Here is a 16936-nt window from a genome sequence, read left to right as displayed (position 1 = left end):
CGTTGGAAAAGCTACATTCAGAGTATAAGATGAACCCAAATTTTCAGCCTCTTTAAGGGAGGAAAGGTGCATCGTATACTCTGAAAAATAACAGTGGAAATATCTGGAATTAAGGGGTGTAGATGTTTCCCCCTTGTCATGGTCAGATCATTTCCTGCTGAGATACAACTTCCCCATCGCAGGGAGGCGGAGCCGATTAAGTGGTTCCTCCCCAGATGTCTGATGGATCCTGAGGGATTCCAGAGGGAGCTTGGGGAAATACCTGACTCCCTTGTGCACAGTCCCGTGGGAGTTGGGTGGCATACAAATTCAAATGAAGGAATGAATGAAGAAAATAAAGACTGAGTCCCTGGTGGCAGCCTGGAATAGGGTGAAATTTGGGGCACTGTCCTGGATTGCGCTTTTGCGACCTCTCCATGGTGGTGGATCCAAGAAAGCTCCATGGTTTACCCAGGAGCTCTGGGAGATGAAGTGCCAGAAGAGACGTCTAGAGCGACATTGGAGAATCAGTAACTCCGAATCTGACTAAACATTGTTAAGGCCCTATTGGCCTTCTGGAAAGAGGTAAAGACCTGGCTTTTCCAACAGGCCCAGGGCGGTTGATCTTATGGTGGTAACCAGCGAGATCCGGCCAGGAGCGAATACTTCCCAGCTTCTCGGGACATAACAAACAGGTTTATTTAGCGACCGTTCAAAGTCACAACGGCGCTGAAAAAAAGTGACCCATGGCCATTTTTCAAACTTGGAACCTTTGCAGCCCCCTTCTGATCCTGTGATCAAAATTCAGATGCTTGGCAACTGGTTCAGCCTTCTGACCATTTTCTCCAAGTCATGGGATTCCCCTTTTGCAATCCCTTAACCTTCCAGCATAGTTGATTGGAGAATTCTGGGAGTTGAAGTCCACAAGTCTTAAAGTTACCAAGTCTGAAGACCTCTGGGCTAGAATGTGGGAGATTGCAAGTTCTAGCCTTGCCTTAGGCATAAAGCCAGCTGGATGACTTTAGTTCAGTCACTCTTTCTTAGTTCTAGGAAGGAGGCATTGGTGAAACACTTCTGAAAAACCTTCTCAAGAAAACTGCAGGGATTTCTCCAGGTAATCTTCAGGAGCCAAACCCTGACCCAGATAGCCATGCCCTCACTGGGACTTGAACTTGCAACCTTTGCCTTGTAAGGCAGAGAATTAACCTCTAGGCTACAGTATCCAATCCCTTCAGCTCTGTACCAGGGAAGGGTTACATGTTTTTTGTGTCGGAGCAGCAAGTGTTAGATTGAAATAAGTAGGGCAGCTGTTAACCTCTAAATTTTTGAAGATTTTGTTCTGTTTTGTATTTTTTCTGTGATAACTGTCTCATATTGATACACGACAATCAACAGGATATAAGGGGCGAGTACAAGTGCACTAGTGTGCCTTCCGTCCCCTGTCCTATTGCTCTCCTATATTTCTATTGCTCTCCTTTCTTCTATTCCTATATCTCTTCTTCTATTCTCTCATTGATATGTTCTATTACTATACTTTCTTTTCTATTATTTCTTAGATATATTTTACTATGAGTATCTCCTCTATAACCTTCATCGTGTATTTTACTATGTGTATATGGATATATACCCACTAAAACCCTCATTGTGTATTGGACAAAATAAATAAATAAATAAAATAAAATAAATATGGGAATGCAGGCAATGAATGCATCTAATTAGAGAATGCACATTTAAACAGCAAATTGTGGCGTGAGTTACCACATAACAAGAGTCCTTTACTTATTTGGGGAGTAAATTTTCTTAGCTGGCTGGAGAATTTTGGGAGTTGAAGTCCACAGGTCTTAAAGTTGCCAAGTTTGAAGACCTCTGTGGCAAGGCAAGGACTATCTGTGCATGCAAAATTCGCTCCATCGCGGTTTTGAGATGAGCAGGTATTTTGATTGACTTGGTAGGTCCCAGACTTGGAAGCACCGACATTATATTATCGAAAGCACCAGGGGGCTGCAAAGCGCCAAGCGCAAAAGACCGGGCTTGGGGGGGGGGGGGACATCAGCCGTCTCAGCGTGCGCTTTTCCGGGGAACTCTTCGTCTCCATCTGAAAACCAGCCTCGGCTGACATCCTGTTGCTACCGACAAAGACCGGCAAATGAGTCAAATCTTTCCCTCGGTGACTTTCCAAGGGGGCCGGGCTTAAATGTGGGGCATGGAATTCAGGTGCCCGGCGGAGCCTCGCCAAAAAGAGAGCGAGCGAACCAACAGTTACCGGGTTCCTTCAGCCAAGCAGGAGAAGGGAAAAAGCCCAGCTGCGCGCCATGGAAACGCATGAGGAGCGCCGCCGGACGCCTCAAAGCCCTCTCGGTCCCCACGTAAGGCAGATCTCGGGTGGGAGAGCCTTTTGTCTCGGCCACCGCGGGGCGTGGGAATGGGTGGGCTGAGCGAGAGCCTGGCGAAGGCAACCGGGAGAAGGCAGGCAAGGCGTCTCCACGGATGGGCTCTCCGTTTGCGCGGGGGCGCTTGCTTGGATTGAAAGCTGTAAGGTGTAAAGGTGTAAAAAAAAAAAGCCACGGGTCCTTTAACTCCGTCTACCCACCCTGATCCTTTTTCGCTCCGAATTGCCTGTAGTGGCAACAAAAAAACCCCCCCACAGCGGTCAGTTTCCCTTCCGCCCAACCAGGGAGGGAGCAATGCGATGCCACGAGAGCGAAGGAGTGGCGTCGCTCCTTAAGCCGGGTCTGTTTTGGAGACATGGGAAAGAAGAAGCTCTTTCCCCCATCCTTAGGCGAGGTGGCTCCTCTGATGGGATTTTCCTCCCCACCCACCCCTGAAAAAGAGCATTGCTTTCTGAATCTGGTCAGAAAGCCCTTTCATCTTTGTAAACGGGGTGCAAGAGGGGGAATGACGGGGGGGGGGCGTGCAGGGTTGAACCTTTAGGATAGCCAAGCCCTGGCAATTGCCTGGTGAAAAGTTCAAGGGTGCTTGCTTAATCACGGGATCCCCGCGACTTCCAGCCAGGCGCTTGTCCCCACGTGCTTTTCCGGTGTCTGCTACCGTTCCTCTAACTTTCCTTGGCGACCCCAGCCAATCCTCCTGTCCTGTGGTTCATCTCTCTCAGGTCAAAGCTAGGGCTGAGCTGGAAAAATTGACAGTGCTTCGTAATTTGAGGAAAGAAGGGAGGGAGGGAGGAATTTTCTATAAAAATCATTTTATTTGTTTGTTTGTTTGCTTGCTTGCTTGCTTGCTTGCTTGCTTGTTTATTTGTCGGATTTATATGCTGCCCCTCTCCAAAGACTAATTAGCCCCCCTAAAATCATTAATGAAGTCTGGTTATAGTAATTTGCATGTTCAAACTTGGGAAAGAGAATGTTTTGAAGGTGAGCACCTAAAGTATTACATTCATGCTTTTTGTGTGTGTGTGTGTGTGTGTGTGTGTGTGTGTGTAAAACACATTTTTGCTGATAATGAAAAGGGAGACTAGTATAGATCTATTTCAAACTTATTTTGCTCTCATCAGCTAGCCATACCCTTACCATGTTTTGAACCTGGGGAGTCTGCCTGTAAGGCAGTATATATAATCAATGGGGATTTTAATATTCTGATGAAGACAGTAGGTACTGACGAAAGCTTAGTCATTTTTAGTAGTTTTAAATAAATGTTAAACGTTCCAGAGATTATGATGGGTATTGCCTCTATATGCTTTTTCTGTCGAATCACCCTGGTATACTCAAATATGGGAGGGAGCATGCTGCTTCCTTTTTGCCTATATGTTACACATATTTAATATAGTTTGTCGGCTACAAAATTAACTGCCTGGATGGCCCCTAGAGGCAAAAAGGAAGCAGTATGCTCCCTCCCATATTTGGGTATACCAGGGTGATTCGACAGAAAAAAACATAGTATAAAGGAGGAGAACCTGTGGCCTAGAGATTAAAAGCTACTGCCTTACAGGCAGACTCCCCAGGTTCAAATCCCGGTAAGAGTATGGCTAGCTGATTAGAGCTAATTAGCTTGAAAGAGATCTATACTAGTCTTCCTTCATTTTCATTACCAGCAAAAATATGTTACACACACACACAATTTATTTATTGAATTTATAAACCACTGATCTTGCTATCAAGTGAGTCTCGGCATCTCACAACTTTTACTTTACAGAAACTTTACAGAAGCTTTTACTTCTGCTCAAGAATAATGTGTGTTGTACCTACTTTGTCCCACTGCATTGACTTGGAAGAACCTCTCCTCCCAAAATCTGCACAGTTCTAGAGGTTTTAGTATAACGGAGGGAAACCCCAGCCTATCAAATATTACTCAATTATAGCTGCAAGTACTACTGGCCCTGCTGTTGGGGCCTCTGGGAATTGCACTTCAGCAGAATCCAGAGGCTTGAAGGAATAGATTTCTCCATTTCTTCCCCTCCTGTTCCCCGTCCCCAGGTAATCACTTGAAGAAGCAACTAAGATATACAGCAGCAGTCTGATCATCAAGAGTAACACACTGGGACATCTAGAAAAATGAAAGAATTATTAAAATATTTTAAAATAAATATTGTTATTTAGAATAAGCAAATTCCCCACTGCTATGACAAAAAATGAGAGAGGGTTTGCATCTTGCAAGCATTGTAGGGAATTCAAGGTACTTCCCACTGCATCCCATATGTATGAATTAGGCTTACTTAAGTGGGCCAAGTCCATTGGAATTTCCATTTATAGATGTCCATTTATACATATGGACATTTCCTAACCCATTTTCCCATCATTTAATAAAGATGCTTCCGAAAACACTAATTCATTGAGGGTAAAGACTCGTTCTCCAAGCTTGTGGAAATAATTCATCTCCTAGTTCTAATTTTTTTCACGTATGAATATACCATATACCGCAACTGCTCATTCCATTTGTCTTCTCAGATAAAACCACCTTAGCCTTTGATGCATTAATTTCCAAATCCATAGTCTCCATTCTGTTGTACCCATCTATGTGAACCTCTCAATCATTTAGGTCTTGAACCAATAGCATAGTATCATCTCATACAAACGTATGGGTACATTCACATCCTCAGTGAATATACTCTTGACATTAATAAAAATGTTTCTTACAAAAATCCATGAAAGAACAAAGGAGAATCCCATTCTTACTCCCTGCTGTGTAAAATCTTTTGCTTATCATTCAATTTGTTCTTTCACATGCTTTATTCCCATAGGTCTGTAACCATATTAAATAATAAGCATCTTTCAATTGTTGTTGTTGCTAGTCGCAAAGTTGTTTCTGACCCCATGGACAATGTTTCTGCAAGCCTTTTTATCCTCTATCATCTCCTAGAGTCCATTTCCACCCTCGAAAATGTCCAAAGATACTTCACCAGAAGAGCCCTTCACTCCTCTATCCGAAACAGAATTCCCTACGAAACTAGACTTACAATCCTGGGTCTTGAAAGCTTAGAACTACGACGCTTTAAACATGATCTAAGTATTGCCCACAAGATCATATGCTGCAATGTCCTGCCTACTACTACTTCAGCTTCAACCACAACAACACAAGAGCACACAACAGAGTCAAGCTTAATATTAACCGCTCCAAACTTGAGTGTAAGAAAATACGACTTTAGTAATCGAGTTGTTGAAGCGTGGAACTCATTACCGGACTCCGTAGTATCATCCCCTAACCCCCAACATTTTACCCTTAGACTATCCACGGTTGACCTCTCCAGATTCCTAAGAGGTCAGTAAGGGGCGTACATAAACGCACTAGAGTGCCTTCCGTCCCTTGTCCTATAGTCTTTCCTATATCTCGTATTTCTTCTCTACAATATCCTCTATAACCTTCATTGTGTATTATTGTGTATTGGACAAAATAAATAAATAAAAAATTAAGCTCACACCGTTCTCTTGCCCTCAATCGTTCTCTCTTCTCCAGTGAGTCCTTCCTTCTCATTAGGTAGCCAAAGCATTTGAATTTCATCTTCAGGATCTGGCCTTTTAAAGAACAGTCATGGTTGATCTCCTCTAGGACTGACCGGTTTGATCGTCTTGTAGTCCAGAGGACTCACAGGAGTCTTCTCCAGCTCCATAGTTCAAAGGCCTCAATTCTTTGGCGTTCAGCCTTTCTTACGGTCCAACCTTCGTAGCCATACATTGCAACAATTGACAATGCAGTTTCTTTATCAGATTAACACATTTCTCAATGCGCAAAAAATCAGATCTGCACATCTTGCATTTAGCATAAAGCCACACCACATTTTTCAAATTTTGCTCATTATCATATATTTTCAATCATATGATCTGAAGAAAAAACAGGGACATCTTCAGATCTTCAAGATGATGGACATGATCAAATCTTCCATTTTTTAAATCTTTGTGCATTATCTCTTGCTATCTTTGTTTTTGCAAGATAAAGTAAAGCGGCAGTCTTTTAATAATCAAACACAGGTGCAGCTTTTCCATAAACAATATGTGAGCTAGACATTCAGCAAAAATAAACTACATTCATGTGTTAATGGTTGTTTAGGTTTGCCATCTACACCTGTGGCCTTACTATTTTTCAGCATTGTCACATAATTTATTACTTCCTGGCAGAGGTGGGTTCCTCCCGGTTCAGACCGGTTCTATGGAACCAATAGTAACTTGGTGACTTTTTTTGCTTCTGCGCATGTGCAGAAGCTGGTTTTTTACAGCTGCCTATGTGCATGTGTGAGCAAAGTGCACTAGTGCATGCGGCGCATCAAGGATCAAACCATCAATGAAGAAAAGAAGAACCCACCCTGCTTCCTTGCCATCAGTTTTTCTTGAACAACTACCTAGCATTAATTTCAATTTCAGTCTTTCACACATGACTATCATTCTCAAATAGAAATCTATGAAATACTTCTTCCAGCACCCCTTTACTTGAATTTTGTTCTAAATAATTTTATCATGGGAGAGAGTATGTGTTTAACTTTTTCCGCCCTCTTGAAAAGCCACTTTTCATTCTCATTAAAATTGCTCTGCCTTTTATCAGCCTTTATAAATGTAACCTTTCCTTGCTGTCATTTTTGCAGCAATATTATCTTGCTTGCTTGCTTTCATATACATACCCACATCACAAAAGCATATTGTTGTTGTGGTCCTCATAATCATCTTTATCTTTGTATCCTTTGTTGAGTCTCAATATTTTATCAAAGATAACCTCATCAATTACAACTGATTCATTCCTTTTTTCACATGCATATATGAATACACTGATGTTTATACTCAAAATATTTTTAAATTGATACAGACTAAATGTTTTTCTAATTCATTCTTGGATCTCTGAGTAATCAGTCACTTTTTCTGTGCACATCTCATTCCAGCCAGCCATTCATGTCATCCCCAGAATTATATTTTTATTTGAATCCAATTATTATGATCCGTTTTGTGCAATTTTAATCAAAACTCATTCCTGTTTTTTCCCTTGTTAACCTTGTATTGCAACATGCAGGCACATGTGACCAATTTTAAAACCCCTAATTTCATATCCCTTCACAATATCCAAGACAACATCAAGTCATTCTTTCAACATACATTTAGCTATTTCTTACATAATTAAACTTATACCTTTATTTTCCTGTGTCATCAATTTATTATTTCCACTAGCCATCCAGAATCCCTTTAGATAGTGAGTGGCATATATATTTATTTAATAAATAAATCAGTAGATCAGACTATCTTCTTCAGTTATTATATCCGTCTCCTTTCTCTTACGTTTTTCCATTTAAATTTTTTTTTTTTTTCTTTTTGGTCACTAATTCACACTCTGTCATTAATTCCTACACACATTCCAAATTGTAACCTTTTATATACCTATGCTGTTAACAGATAAACCTCTAGAAATTGTTTCCACCATCCACCATGGCTTTGGTGACTTTGGATTTTCACATCCAAATTTTTAGCAAGATAATGAAAAAATAACCCAGGTTATCAGTCTTATATATACTGTATCTGTTTCTGTATGCAGATTTTCTGCAGCCAAAGAGCTGTACGTACCTATGTATATTTTTGTAAATTTCAATCCGTGTACTACAAATATAATAAAAAAAACCCTTTTAATCCATGCATGCTTTCTACTCATCTATGTGAGCCAGGATCTCTAACTTAGAGTCTACCATACAAGCAAGTATAATGTTGCCTGTGTTCACCAATTAAGACGCATCCACAATGCATTGACAATGAGTCAGAATAGGCCTTTTAGTGTTCCTGATATTAATTAGTGCTGCTTACAATTCCATACCTGAAGTGCAATCTGGAAACCATTTATTAAATTCCAGGCTCACCTTACTCTGGGTATCCTTTAATTGGGCTCAGAGGATCATATCAGAAATGTTATACATATACCGTATGTTTTCAATAGGGTATGTTTTTGGTGTAAACAGCATTGTAAAAGATGGTATTCTGTCCTGTCTCTCCTTCTCTTAATCAGGAAAGGATATCATCAAAGAAAGGAAGAGAAACAAGAGAAGATTCACTATTTAAAAAAAAAAATAGAATGAACTATTACTAAGACATACAGCCATGATGGTGCAGTAGTTAGTGTTCTGGTTTCTGGTAGAATTTTAGCTATTACAAATAACTTTTACTAAATGCAGTATTTCATAAACAAAGAAATTCCATCTTTATTCTCTTCCTTCCGTATGCAAAATACACTTCATACTAGCACATTTCTTGTTCTGCCGTTATCTCTCCTAACTACATTCCTTTTGCATTCCTCCCAGCCTCTTCCATTCACCAAGATTTATGTACTCACAGCATGATTCAAAAACAGCAGAAATGACTATAAAATAACACAGAATGAGTTTGCTTGTTTGGGAGCTGAAAGGGAACACCTTCCATTTTTGTTCTCCAACAATGAAACTCCACCCTTCTTCCCCACTGACCCCTTGACGTACCAAATACATCACTCCAGTATTTAACCCATTCCTCCCCTTAATATCTTCTTCCAAACACCTGTTCCTTACGTTTTTGGACCCTTCTGAATTTAGGATCGACCCAGCGAGCGTCTGATTCTTCCTCGCTAGATTCTGGACTCATAGCAACATCCTGTGGCTGGTCTCCCACCTGTTCTACTACCCGTAACACCGGGCTCACCACTAATTCATAAACACTATCTGTATCAGAGTCCTCAAGTTCTTCATCATCCTGCAACTGACCAGGAGTATGTACAACAGTTAGAAGGCAGTATTGCAAGTTAATTTTGCTGACTGCCCAAGATTGATTCAAGGTTGCCTCAGGCTTCCTTCCATCCTTCTGAGTAAAATGAGGACCCAGATTATTGGGGGAAATATGCTGAGTCTGTAAACTAGGGGCCCTCAAACTTAGCAACTTTTAGACTTGTGGATTTCAACTCCCAGAATTCTCCAGCCAACTATGGTGGCTGAAGAATTCTGGGAATTGAAGTCCACAAGTTTTAAAGTGGGGAGAGGATTTGCTTAGGAATGTGCTTCTAGATTTTGGCAGCACAATCTTGGTAGCATCATGGCTAGCAAACAACAACAAACATTTTTGGAGGGCCACATACAATTCCTAGACTGGTCACTTCTGATTAGAGAGAATGAAGTATCAGCCGCTGGATTAATTTTAGTTAAATTAAAGTAACTTTTCATTCATCTATTCATTTGGCATGGAAGAAGTTTAAAACAAATTACGTAATGTGATTGGAACAATCAGTCCAGTGAGCATTGATATGGGAATGTGGCTGACATAGGGGCAGGGGTGAAATGCTCCCAGTTCACTTGTGCCTGGGGGTTGTCAGAAAGCTGGTCGTGCAAGGCTCCACCCACCCACTTGGACACCGTCATTTGGGTTCTTTTACTCTCTGCGCATGCATAGAATGCTTTGTGCATGCGCAGAGCAGTGGTGAGTTGCTACAGGTACAGTAGGCTGCTCCGTTCCGTTAGCGGTCTCCAGATTGCACAGGTTTGGCTGCAGTGCCAGACCAATCCATTGGGTGTCGCCATCTTGGCTGAGGGTTTTTTGCTTCCTGTGCATGCGCAGAAGCAAAATCTTGTGAGGAGACGCTCGCGTGCATGTGATTTTACCAATTTTTTTGCTTTTATGCCTGAGTGGAAGCAAAAAATTGCTAAAATCATGTGTGCACGAGCGTCCCCTCGTGAGATTTCAACAAGTTTTTACTTCCAGTGCATGCGCAGAAGCAAAATCATGCTGCGGACGTGCATGTGCCTATGCAAAAATCTCAATGCGCAGCGCACCGGTAGCAGCAGGCAAGAGCAATCCGCCCCTGATGCAGAGGGTAAAAGGTGGGTGGGAGGAGCCGCGCTCTCCCTTCTTGATTGGCTCTCTGATGACTCACAGGCATGAGCAAACCAGGAGCATTTCACTCCTGCATAGAGGTCAAGGACAAATGAGTTGTACAATGTGGGCATATTAATATGCATTCAGATGAATGGCTCACCTGCTACAGTTCAGTCTTGCGGATACATTTTAGGAAGCTCCGTTGGTTTGTTTTGGATCAGTGATTTAAGCGGGCCATGAAGAAAACTAATTTCATGCCCAAGGCTTGAAGTCTACAAAGAGAAAAATAAATACGGATTACTTTGAGAATTTGCTAAGTAGAAGATATAGGATGGTCATGTCTCTCTTGAAAAATAATTGAATAATTATTTGTATGCTTTATAAATCTTACGGCGCAATTCTAAGTGAAACCAAATTCTACGATTCATTTCCAGAGGAGGGCACAGACACTGCTGGTTCCACAAAATGTAATTAATTCCCATCTTTGCTTCTTCACTGGAGTCTTTCACCAATTACGGTGATGGACAGTAATCATTGGAATTAAATTTCAGCCCAGCAATCAGATTAATCTTTCCTACCGTACATCATAAGTAGACAAACTTTGACTAAACATTGACTATCACTAAATGTTTTTTATTCTTGATGAATGTATTTTATTCTCCTTATGTACATTGAGAGCATATACACCAGAGACAAATTCCTTGTGGGTTCAATCACACTTGGCCAACAAAAATTCTATTCTATTCTATTCTATTCTATTCTATTGCACAAAACATAGAATCTCTTCTCTCTTCAACCCCCAGTTTCTTTTGCTTTGACTGGCAAATCTTTCTTTCCATCCTTTAGGTCCATTAGCTACTTGGAGCTGTCATGCTGGATTGCTTGCAGGCCATTAAACGCATTAGATGTTTAGATATACATCTAAAGATGGCCTGCAAATGCACAAATCAGTAGTGCAAAATGTATTCTATGTACTAGTTAAGATTCCAGTAATAGCTACACCATGATCCAGTGTTTTTCTGATAAGCAGGTGCAACATTTTTACCCCAGCAACACAATATTGTACAGATAGTTCTCGACTAATGGCCACAATTGAGCCCAAAATTTCTGTTGCTAAGTGAGAAACTCGTTAAGAGAGTTTTGCCCCATTTTACGACTTTTCTGACCCCCATTTGCTAAGCGAACCACTGCAGTTGTTAAATTAGTAACAAGGTTGTTAAGTGAATCTGGCTTCCCCATTGACTTTGCTGATCAGAAGGTTGAAAAGGGTGGTCACATGTCTCCAGGACACTGCAAATTTCATAAATGTGTATCAGTGGTCAAGCATCCGAACGTAAATCACACGACCACAGGGATGCAGCAATGCTCATAAGTGTGAAAAATGGTCATAAGTCACTTTTGCCGTTGTAACTTTGAATGGTCACTAAATGAACTGTTGTAAATCTATTTATGTATATTGAGAGCATATACACCAAAGACAAATTCCTTGTGGGTCCAATCACACTTGGCCAACAAAGAATTCTATTCTATTCTATTCTGTTCTATTCTTTTGCACAAAACATTTCTTCTCTCTTCACCTGTATTGTCTCTGTCACTCTTTAGATTGTTTAGGTTAGTGCTTCTCAATTATTTTCTGTTACGCCCCCCTCCAGGAAGTAAACATTTTTCGTGCCCCCAACTCTCCAATCTAGACCCCAATAGAATTTTAGTGTTAATATTTATTATTTTACGTATTATAACCTGCAAGGAAACTATTGGCTGAGGAAGGCTGCACTACTCACTTACTTGGAAGTAAATCCCAAAGAACTCAGTGGAGGATGTTTTCTGTTAGGGGATTCAATTGAGAGGGACCACGCATATTCCCTGGGGTAATATGCACCCCCCTGGCATCGCTCCATGCCCCCCACCAAGTGGGGAGCTGCCCCACTATTTAAGAAGCACTGATTTAAGGAGTTGTGATTGATATTTACTGCAAACGCTTTGGATAAATAGTGTGAGGGTTTGCTTAATGCTTGCCAGCTAGGAAAGTAAGAGGTGGAAGTGTATAAAGGCCAATGTTACAACTGTATGTACATCTTTGAAGCACAGATATCATGCAAAACTAAAATGCGTTGACTTTGCTTAGAGTTTAATCTGAAATCATCCATTGTGATTTGTGATTCATTTAATAAATGATGGCTTGGCCTGTTTTATGAACCGGGCTCAATAAATAAATATTTGCGAACATAGATTTTTTTAACGATTAAGATTTGAAAGAATGTGACTTTTGAGAAAGAAGATAAGGAAAATCAGTTTACCTTAACTTCTTTTGTCTGCAATACAAATAACTTCCAAAATCCCTGTTGTGTCTACAGCACAGTTTGATATGAGTACCCGCCCCTATTCCTTGTGCGGGAAAATACAGAAACTGGATTGGTTGGCTCAGCCTGGCAGTAAGGATATAAATAGCTGCCAGGCACGGCCATGTTGTTATAGTTATATTACTTGTTCCGGCAGTAACTGTTGCCTATAACCCTGTTCTAATAAATCATTGAGTGGTTTCTAGTCTACGCTTCTCTCATTCCTGAACAGATACAACAATCCCAGTATATGAAAGTTTTCTTTAGCGCCTCACTTGTGAATGCAAAGCATTCTGCAAACACTGAGAATTTTTCCTCTCTTTAATTAATGTGGTTCATTGTGGTCCCAATTAGAACAAATTAAGTCTCTAACAAAAGCTGTCTTTGTTTCAGCTGTACGTATCAAATTCTTCCTCTGGTATTTTAACAGAGATACAAACTAAAGACAAAGTTATGAGGAAAATGGGCAATTCTTGTTGTATGACAACTATATCGCATGTGGCAATACAGGCAAAATGTTGTGTCCTACAAGTTGCTGTTTGGATTATTTGGAACACTATTTGCAACACTGTAGTGGGATGGTACAGAATGGTGGCTTTTGTGATCTTAATTGGTTAAAATCAGATATACTCTTGGGGGTGTTATATTGGCTATATATCAGCATTATCCCAGTGGAAGATCCCATTGATTTTCGCGGGTTCGAACTTAGCGAAATGTCTATACCACGGTTTTTCAAAAATATTAATTAAAAAATACTTCACGGGTTTTTTCCCTATACCACAGTTTTTCCCGCCCAATGACGTCATATGTCATTGCCAAACTTTCGTCTGCCTTTAATAAATATTTTTTTAATAAACTTTAATAAATAAACATGGTGAGTAATAATCTAAATGGTTGCTAAGGGAATGGAAAATTGCAGTTTAGGGGTTTAAAGTGTTAAGGGAAGGCTTGTGATACTGTTCATAGCCAAAAATAGTGTATTTACTTCCGCATCTCTACTTCGCGGAAATTCGACTTTTGCGGGTGGTCTCGGAACGCATCCCCCGCGAAAATCGAGGGAACACTGTATTTTTGACAGATATACAACTTTCTTCCCATGAAGGAAGTTTGTGTAGATGCCAGGTTTCCCATTAATTATTAACTGATCCTCCTGAGACATAAAGCCAATTTTTCTCTCTCCTGTCCTTGAAGGAGAGTAATAAACAGCATTGATTAATTAATTAATTTATTTATAGGGTTTGTATGCCGCCCCTCTCCGTGGACTATTAAACCCTAACAGAGGATATCATCAAAAGCTGTTGAAGATAATTATTATATATGGGCATGGTTGTATAATTCCCTCCTAATTCTAGAAGAGTCTAGGTAGTAGAATATTTGCTGAAGCAGGTTATTAGGAACAACCTTGTGAAAGACGGTTATGTATATTTATTTATATTCAGACATGGCAGGTGTAATTATATGTGAAAAAGACCTTAGTGGACTGAGCAAAGAGATGCGGTTGAGAAAATGGTCAGACAAGAGACAGCACAGGCCACAGCTAGATAGTGTTTGAGACTCAGAAGCTCCCTAGTTTATCAAGCTGCAACAGCTGCAAATATCCAGTGTAGTTTTTACAATAACATACAAATAGCTCGCCTGATTGTGGCTGTATTTCCTATCTGTTCCTAACACAAGGCCAGCATCAATCTTGCAATAATTTAAGTATAATTCACAATCCCCGTCTCCTTTACAGTCCAAGTAACTATGCTATGCTGTCTCTTCACCATGCCATGTTATCTTGGCAGCATCTCTTTGTCCAGTCTTCCAAGGTCATTCTTACATGCAATCTAGGCAGGCTAATAAGGAAAGATTGAGGGCCTTTCCTGACTATTGACTTTAATAATAATAATAATAATAATAATAATAATAATAATAATAATAATAACAACAACAACAACAACAACAACAACAACAACATAACAGCAACAACAACAACAATAACAAAGCTGGAAGGGACCTTGGAGGTCTTCTAGTCCAACCCCCTGCTTAGGCGGGAAACCCTACACTACTTCAGACAAATGGTTATGTAACATCTTCTTAAAGACTTCCAGTGTTGGAGCATTCACAACTTCTGGAGGCAAGCTGTTCCACTGATTAATTGTTCTAATTGTCATTTCTCCTTAGTTCTAAGTTGCTTCTCTCCTTGTTTAGTTTCCACCCATTGCTTCTTGTTCTACCCTCAGGTGCTTTGGAGAATAGGTTGACTCTTTCTTCCTTGTGGCAACCTCTGAGATCTTGGAACACTGCTATCATGTCTCCCCTGGTCCTTCTTTTCATTAAAGTAGCCATGCCCAGTTCTTGCAACCGTTCTTCATATGTTTTAGCCTCTAATCCACTACATTTGCTGCCTTCATTGTCAACCCTGCCCTGCATTTTTGGGGGGTGATTTTTGAATAGATGTGGGAGATGGGCTGTGTGGAGAGAAAATCAGGATTCACTATTTGGAGATTGACCACTATGAGGCTTGTATAGCAAAATCTAGGAATTTGACCCCAGACTTGTTTTTATTTATTTATTTATTCATTCATTCATTCATTCATTCATTTATTAGATTTGTATGCCGCCCCTCGCCGCAGACTCGGGGCGGCTAACAACAGTAAAAAGACAACGTAAACAAATCTAATATTAAAAAATCTAAAAACCCCAATTTAAGAGATCAGTCATACATACAGTCATACCATACATAAATTTTATAAGCCTAGGGGAAGGGAATACTGTATTTCAATTCCCCCATGCCTGACGACAGAGGTGCGTTTTTAAGAGCTCTTGATGTAAAAGCATATGATGAATAAGTGGAAGCATCATTAAAACTGCAATACTGAGAGACTATTGTAGGACAGCTTTGTTCTACTGAAGAACATACAAAGGGCCTTTTTTTGTCTTTTACAAAAAAGATTGCCCTGATATAATTTACAAATTTATAATACAAAATTATAATATAATTTATAATACAAAATTATAATATAATTTATAATACAAATTTATAATATAATTTAGAATACAAAATTATAATATAATTTATAATACAAATTTATAATATAATTTAGAATACAAATTTATAATATAATTTATAATACAAATTTATAATATAATTTATAATACAAATTTATAATATAATTTAGAATACAAATTTATAATATAATTTATAATACAAATTTATAATATAATTTATCATACAAATTTATAATATAATTTATAATACAAATTTATAATATAATTTATAATACAAATTTATAATATAATTTATAATACAAATTTATAATATAATTTATAATACAAATTTATAATATAATTTATAATACAAATTTATAATATAATTTATAATACAAATTTATAATATAATTTATAATACAAATTTATAATATAATTTATAATACAAATTTATAATATAATTTATAATACAAATTTATAATATAATTTATAATACAAATTTATAATATAATTTAGAATACAAATTTATAATACAAATTTATAATATAACTTAGAATACAAATTTATAATATAATTTATAATACAAATTTATAATATAACTTATAATACAAATTTATAATATAATTTAGAATACAAATTTATAATATAATTTAGAATACAAATTTATAATATAATTTAGAATACAAATTTATAATATAATTTAGAATACAAATTTATATTATAATTTAGAATACAAATTTATAATATAATTTATAGTACAAATTTATAATATAATTTATAATACAAATTTATAATATAATTTATTATACAAATTTATAATATAATTTATTATACAAATTTATAATATAATTTATAATACAAATTTATAATATAATTTATAATTCAAATTTATAATATAATTTATAATACAAATTTATAATATAATTTATAATACAAATTTATAATATAATTTATAATACAAATTTATAATATAATTTATAATACAAATTTATAATATAATTTATAATACAAATTTATAATATAATATATAATACAAATTTATAATATAATTTATAATACAAATTTATAATAAAAAGGGAATTAAACGAGCCACCAATTCCAGATTTGCAGAAAACATTAGGAATAGGACAGAGGTGAAATGTTCCCCGCTTACTCATGCCTATTTGTCATTGGAGAGGCACAAGTGAACCGGGAGCATTTCATCCTTGGAATAGAAGTGTTTTATATCTCATGAAGCATTACATCACCATTGATTAAAAATACGTGTGATGAAGGAATGGGAGGGAATCCCCATTAGCCTACCATTTGTTCCCTATTTCTTTAGCAGGTTAAAAATATTGAACATTATAACTGAGTTCACATTATAGTTTATTCAATGAACAAGGTCAACCTGTG

General features: G+C 38.1%; 1 protein-coding gene across 1 annotated transcript in view; it reads left to right on the top strand.

Moving 5' to 3' along the window:
* The first annotated feature begins 2037 nt into the window (after nucleotides 1-2037).
* Nucleotides 2038-16936, top strand: part of GNE (glucosamine (UDP-N-acetyl)-2-epimerase/N-acetylmannosamine kinase) — a 79026-nt gene continuing 64127 nt past the window's right edge. Inside the window, 1 exon segment of the mRNA XM_070742290.1 lies at nucleotides 2038-2345. Within this exon segment, the coding sequence (XP_070598391.1) occupies nucleotides 2292-2345 (54 nt within the window). The 5' untranslated portion in view covers nucleotides 2038-2291.

This window comes from Erythrolamprus reginae, chromosome 2 (genome assembly GCF_031021105.1).
Source record: "Erythrolamprus reginae isolate rEryReg1 chromosome 2, rEryReg1.hap1, whole genome shotgun sequence".
Classification (NCBI taxonomy): Eukaryota; Metazoa; Chordata; class Lepidosauria; order Squamata; family Dipsadidae; genus Erythrolamprus; species Erythrolamprus reginae.
This window is presented reverse-complemented; position numbering and strand designations above follow the sequence as displayed.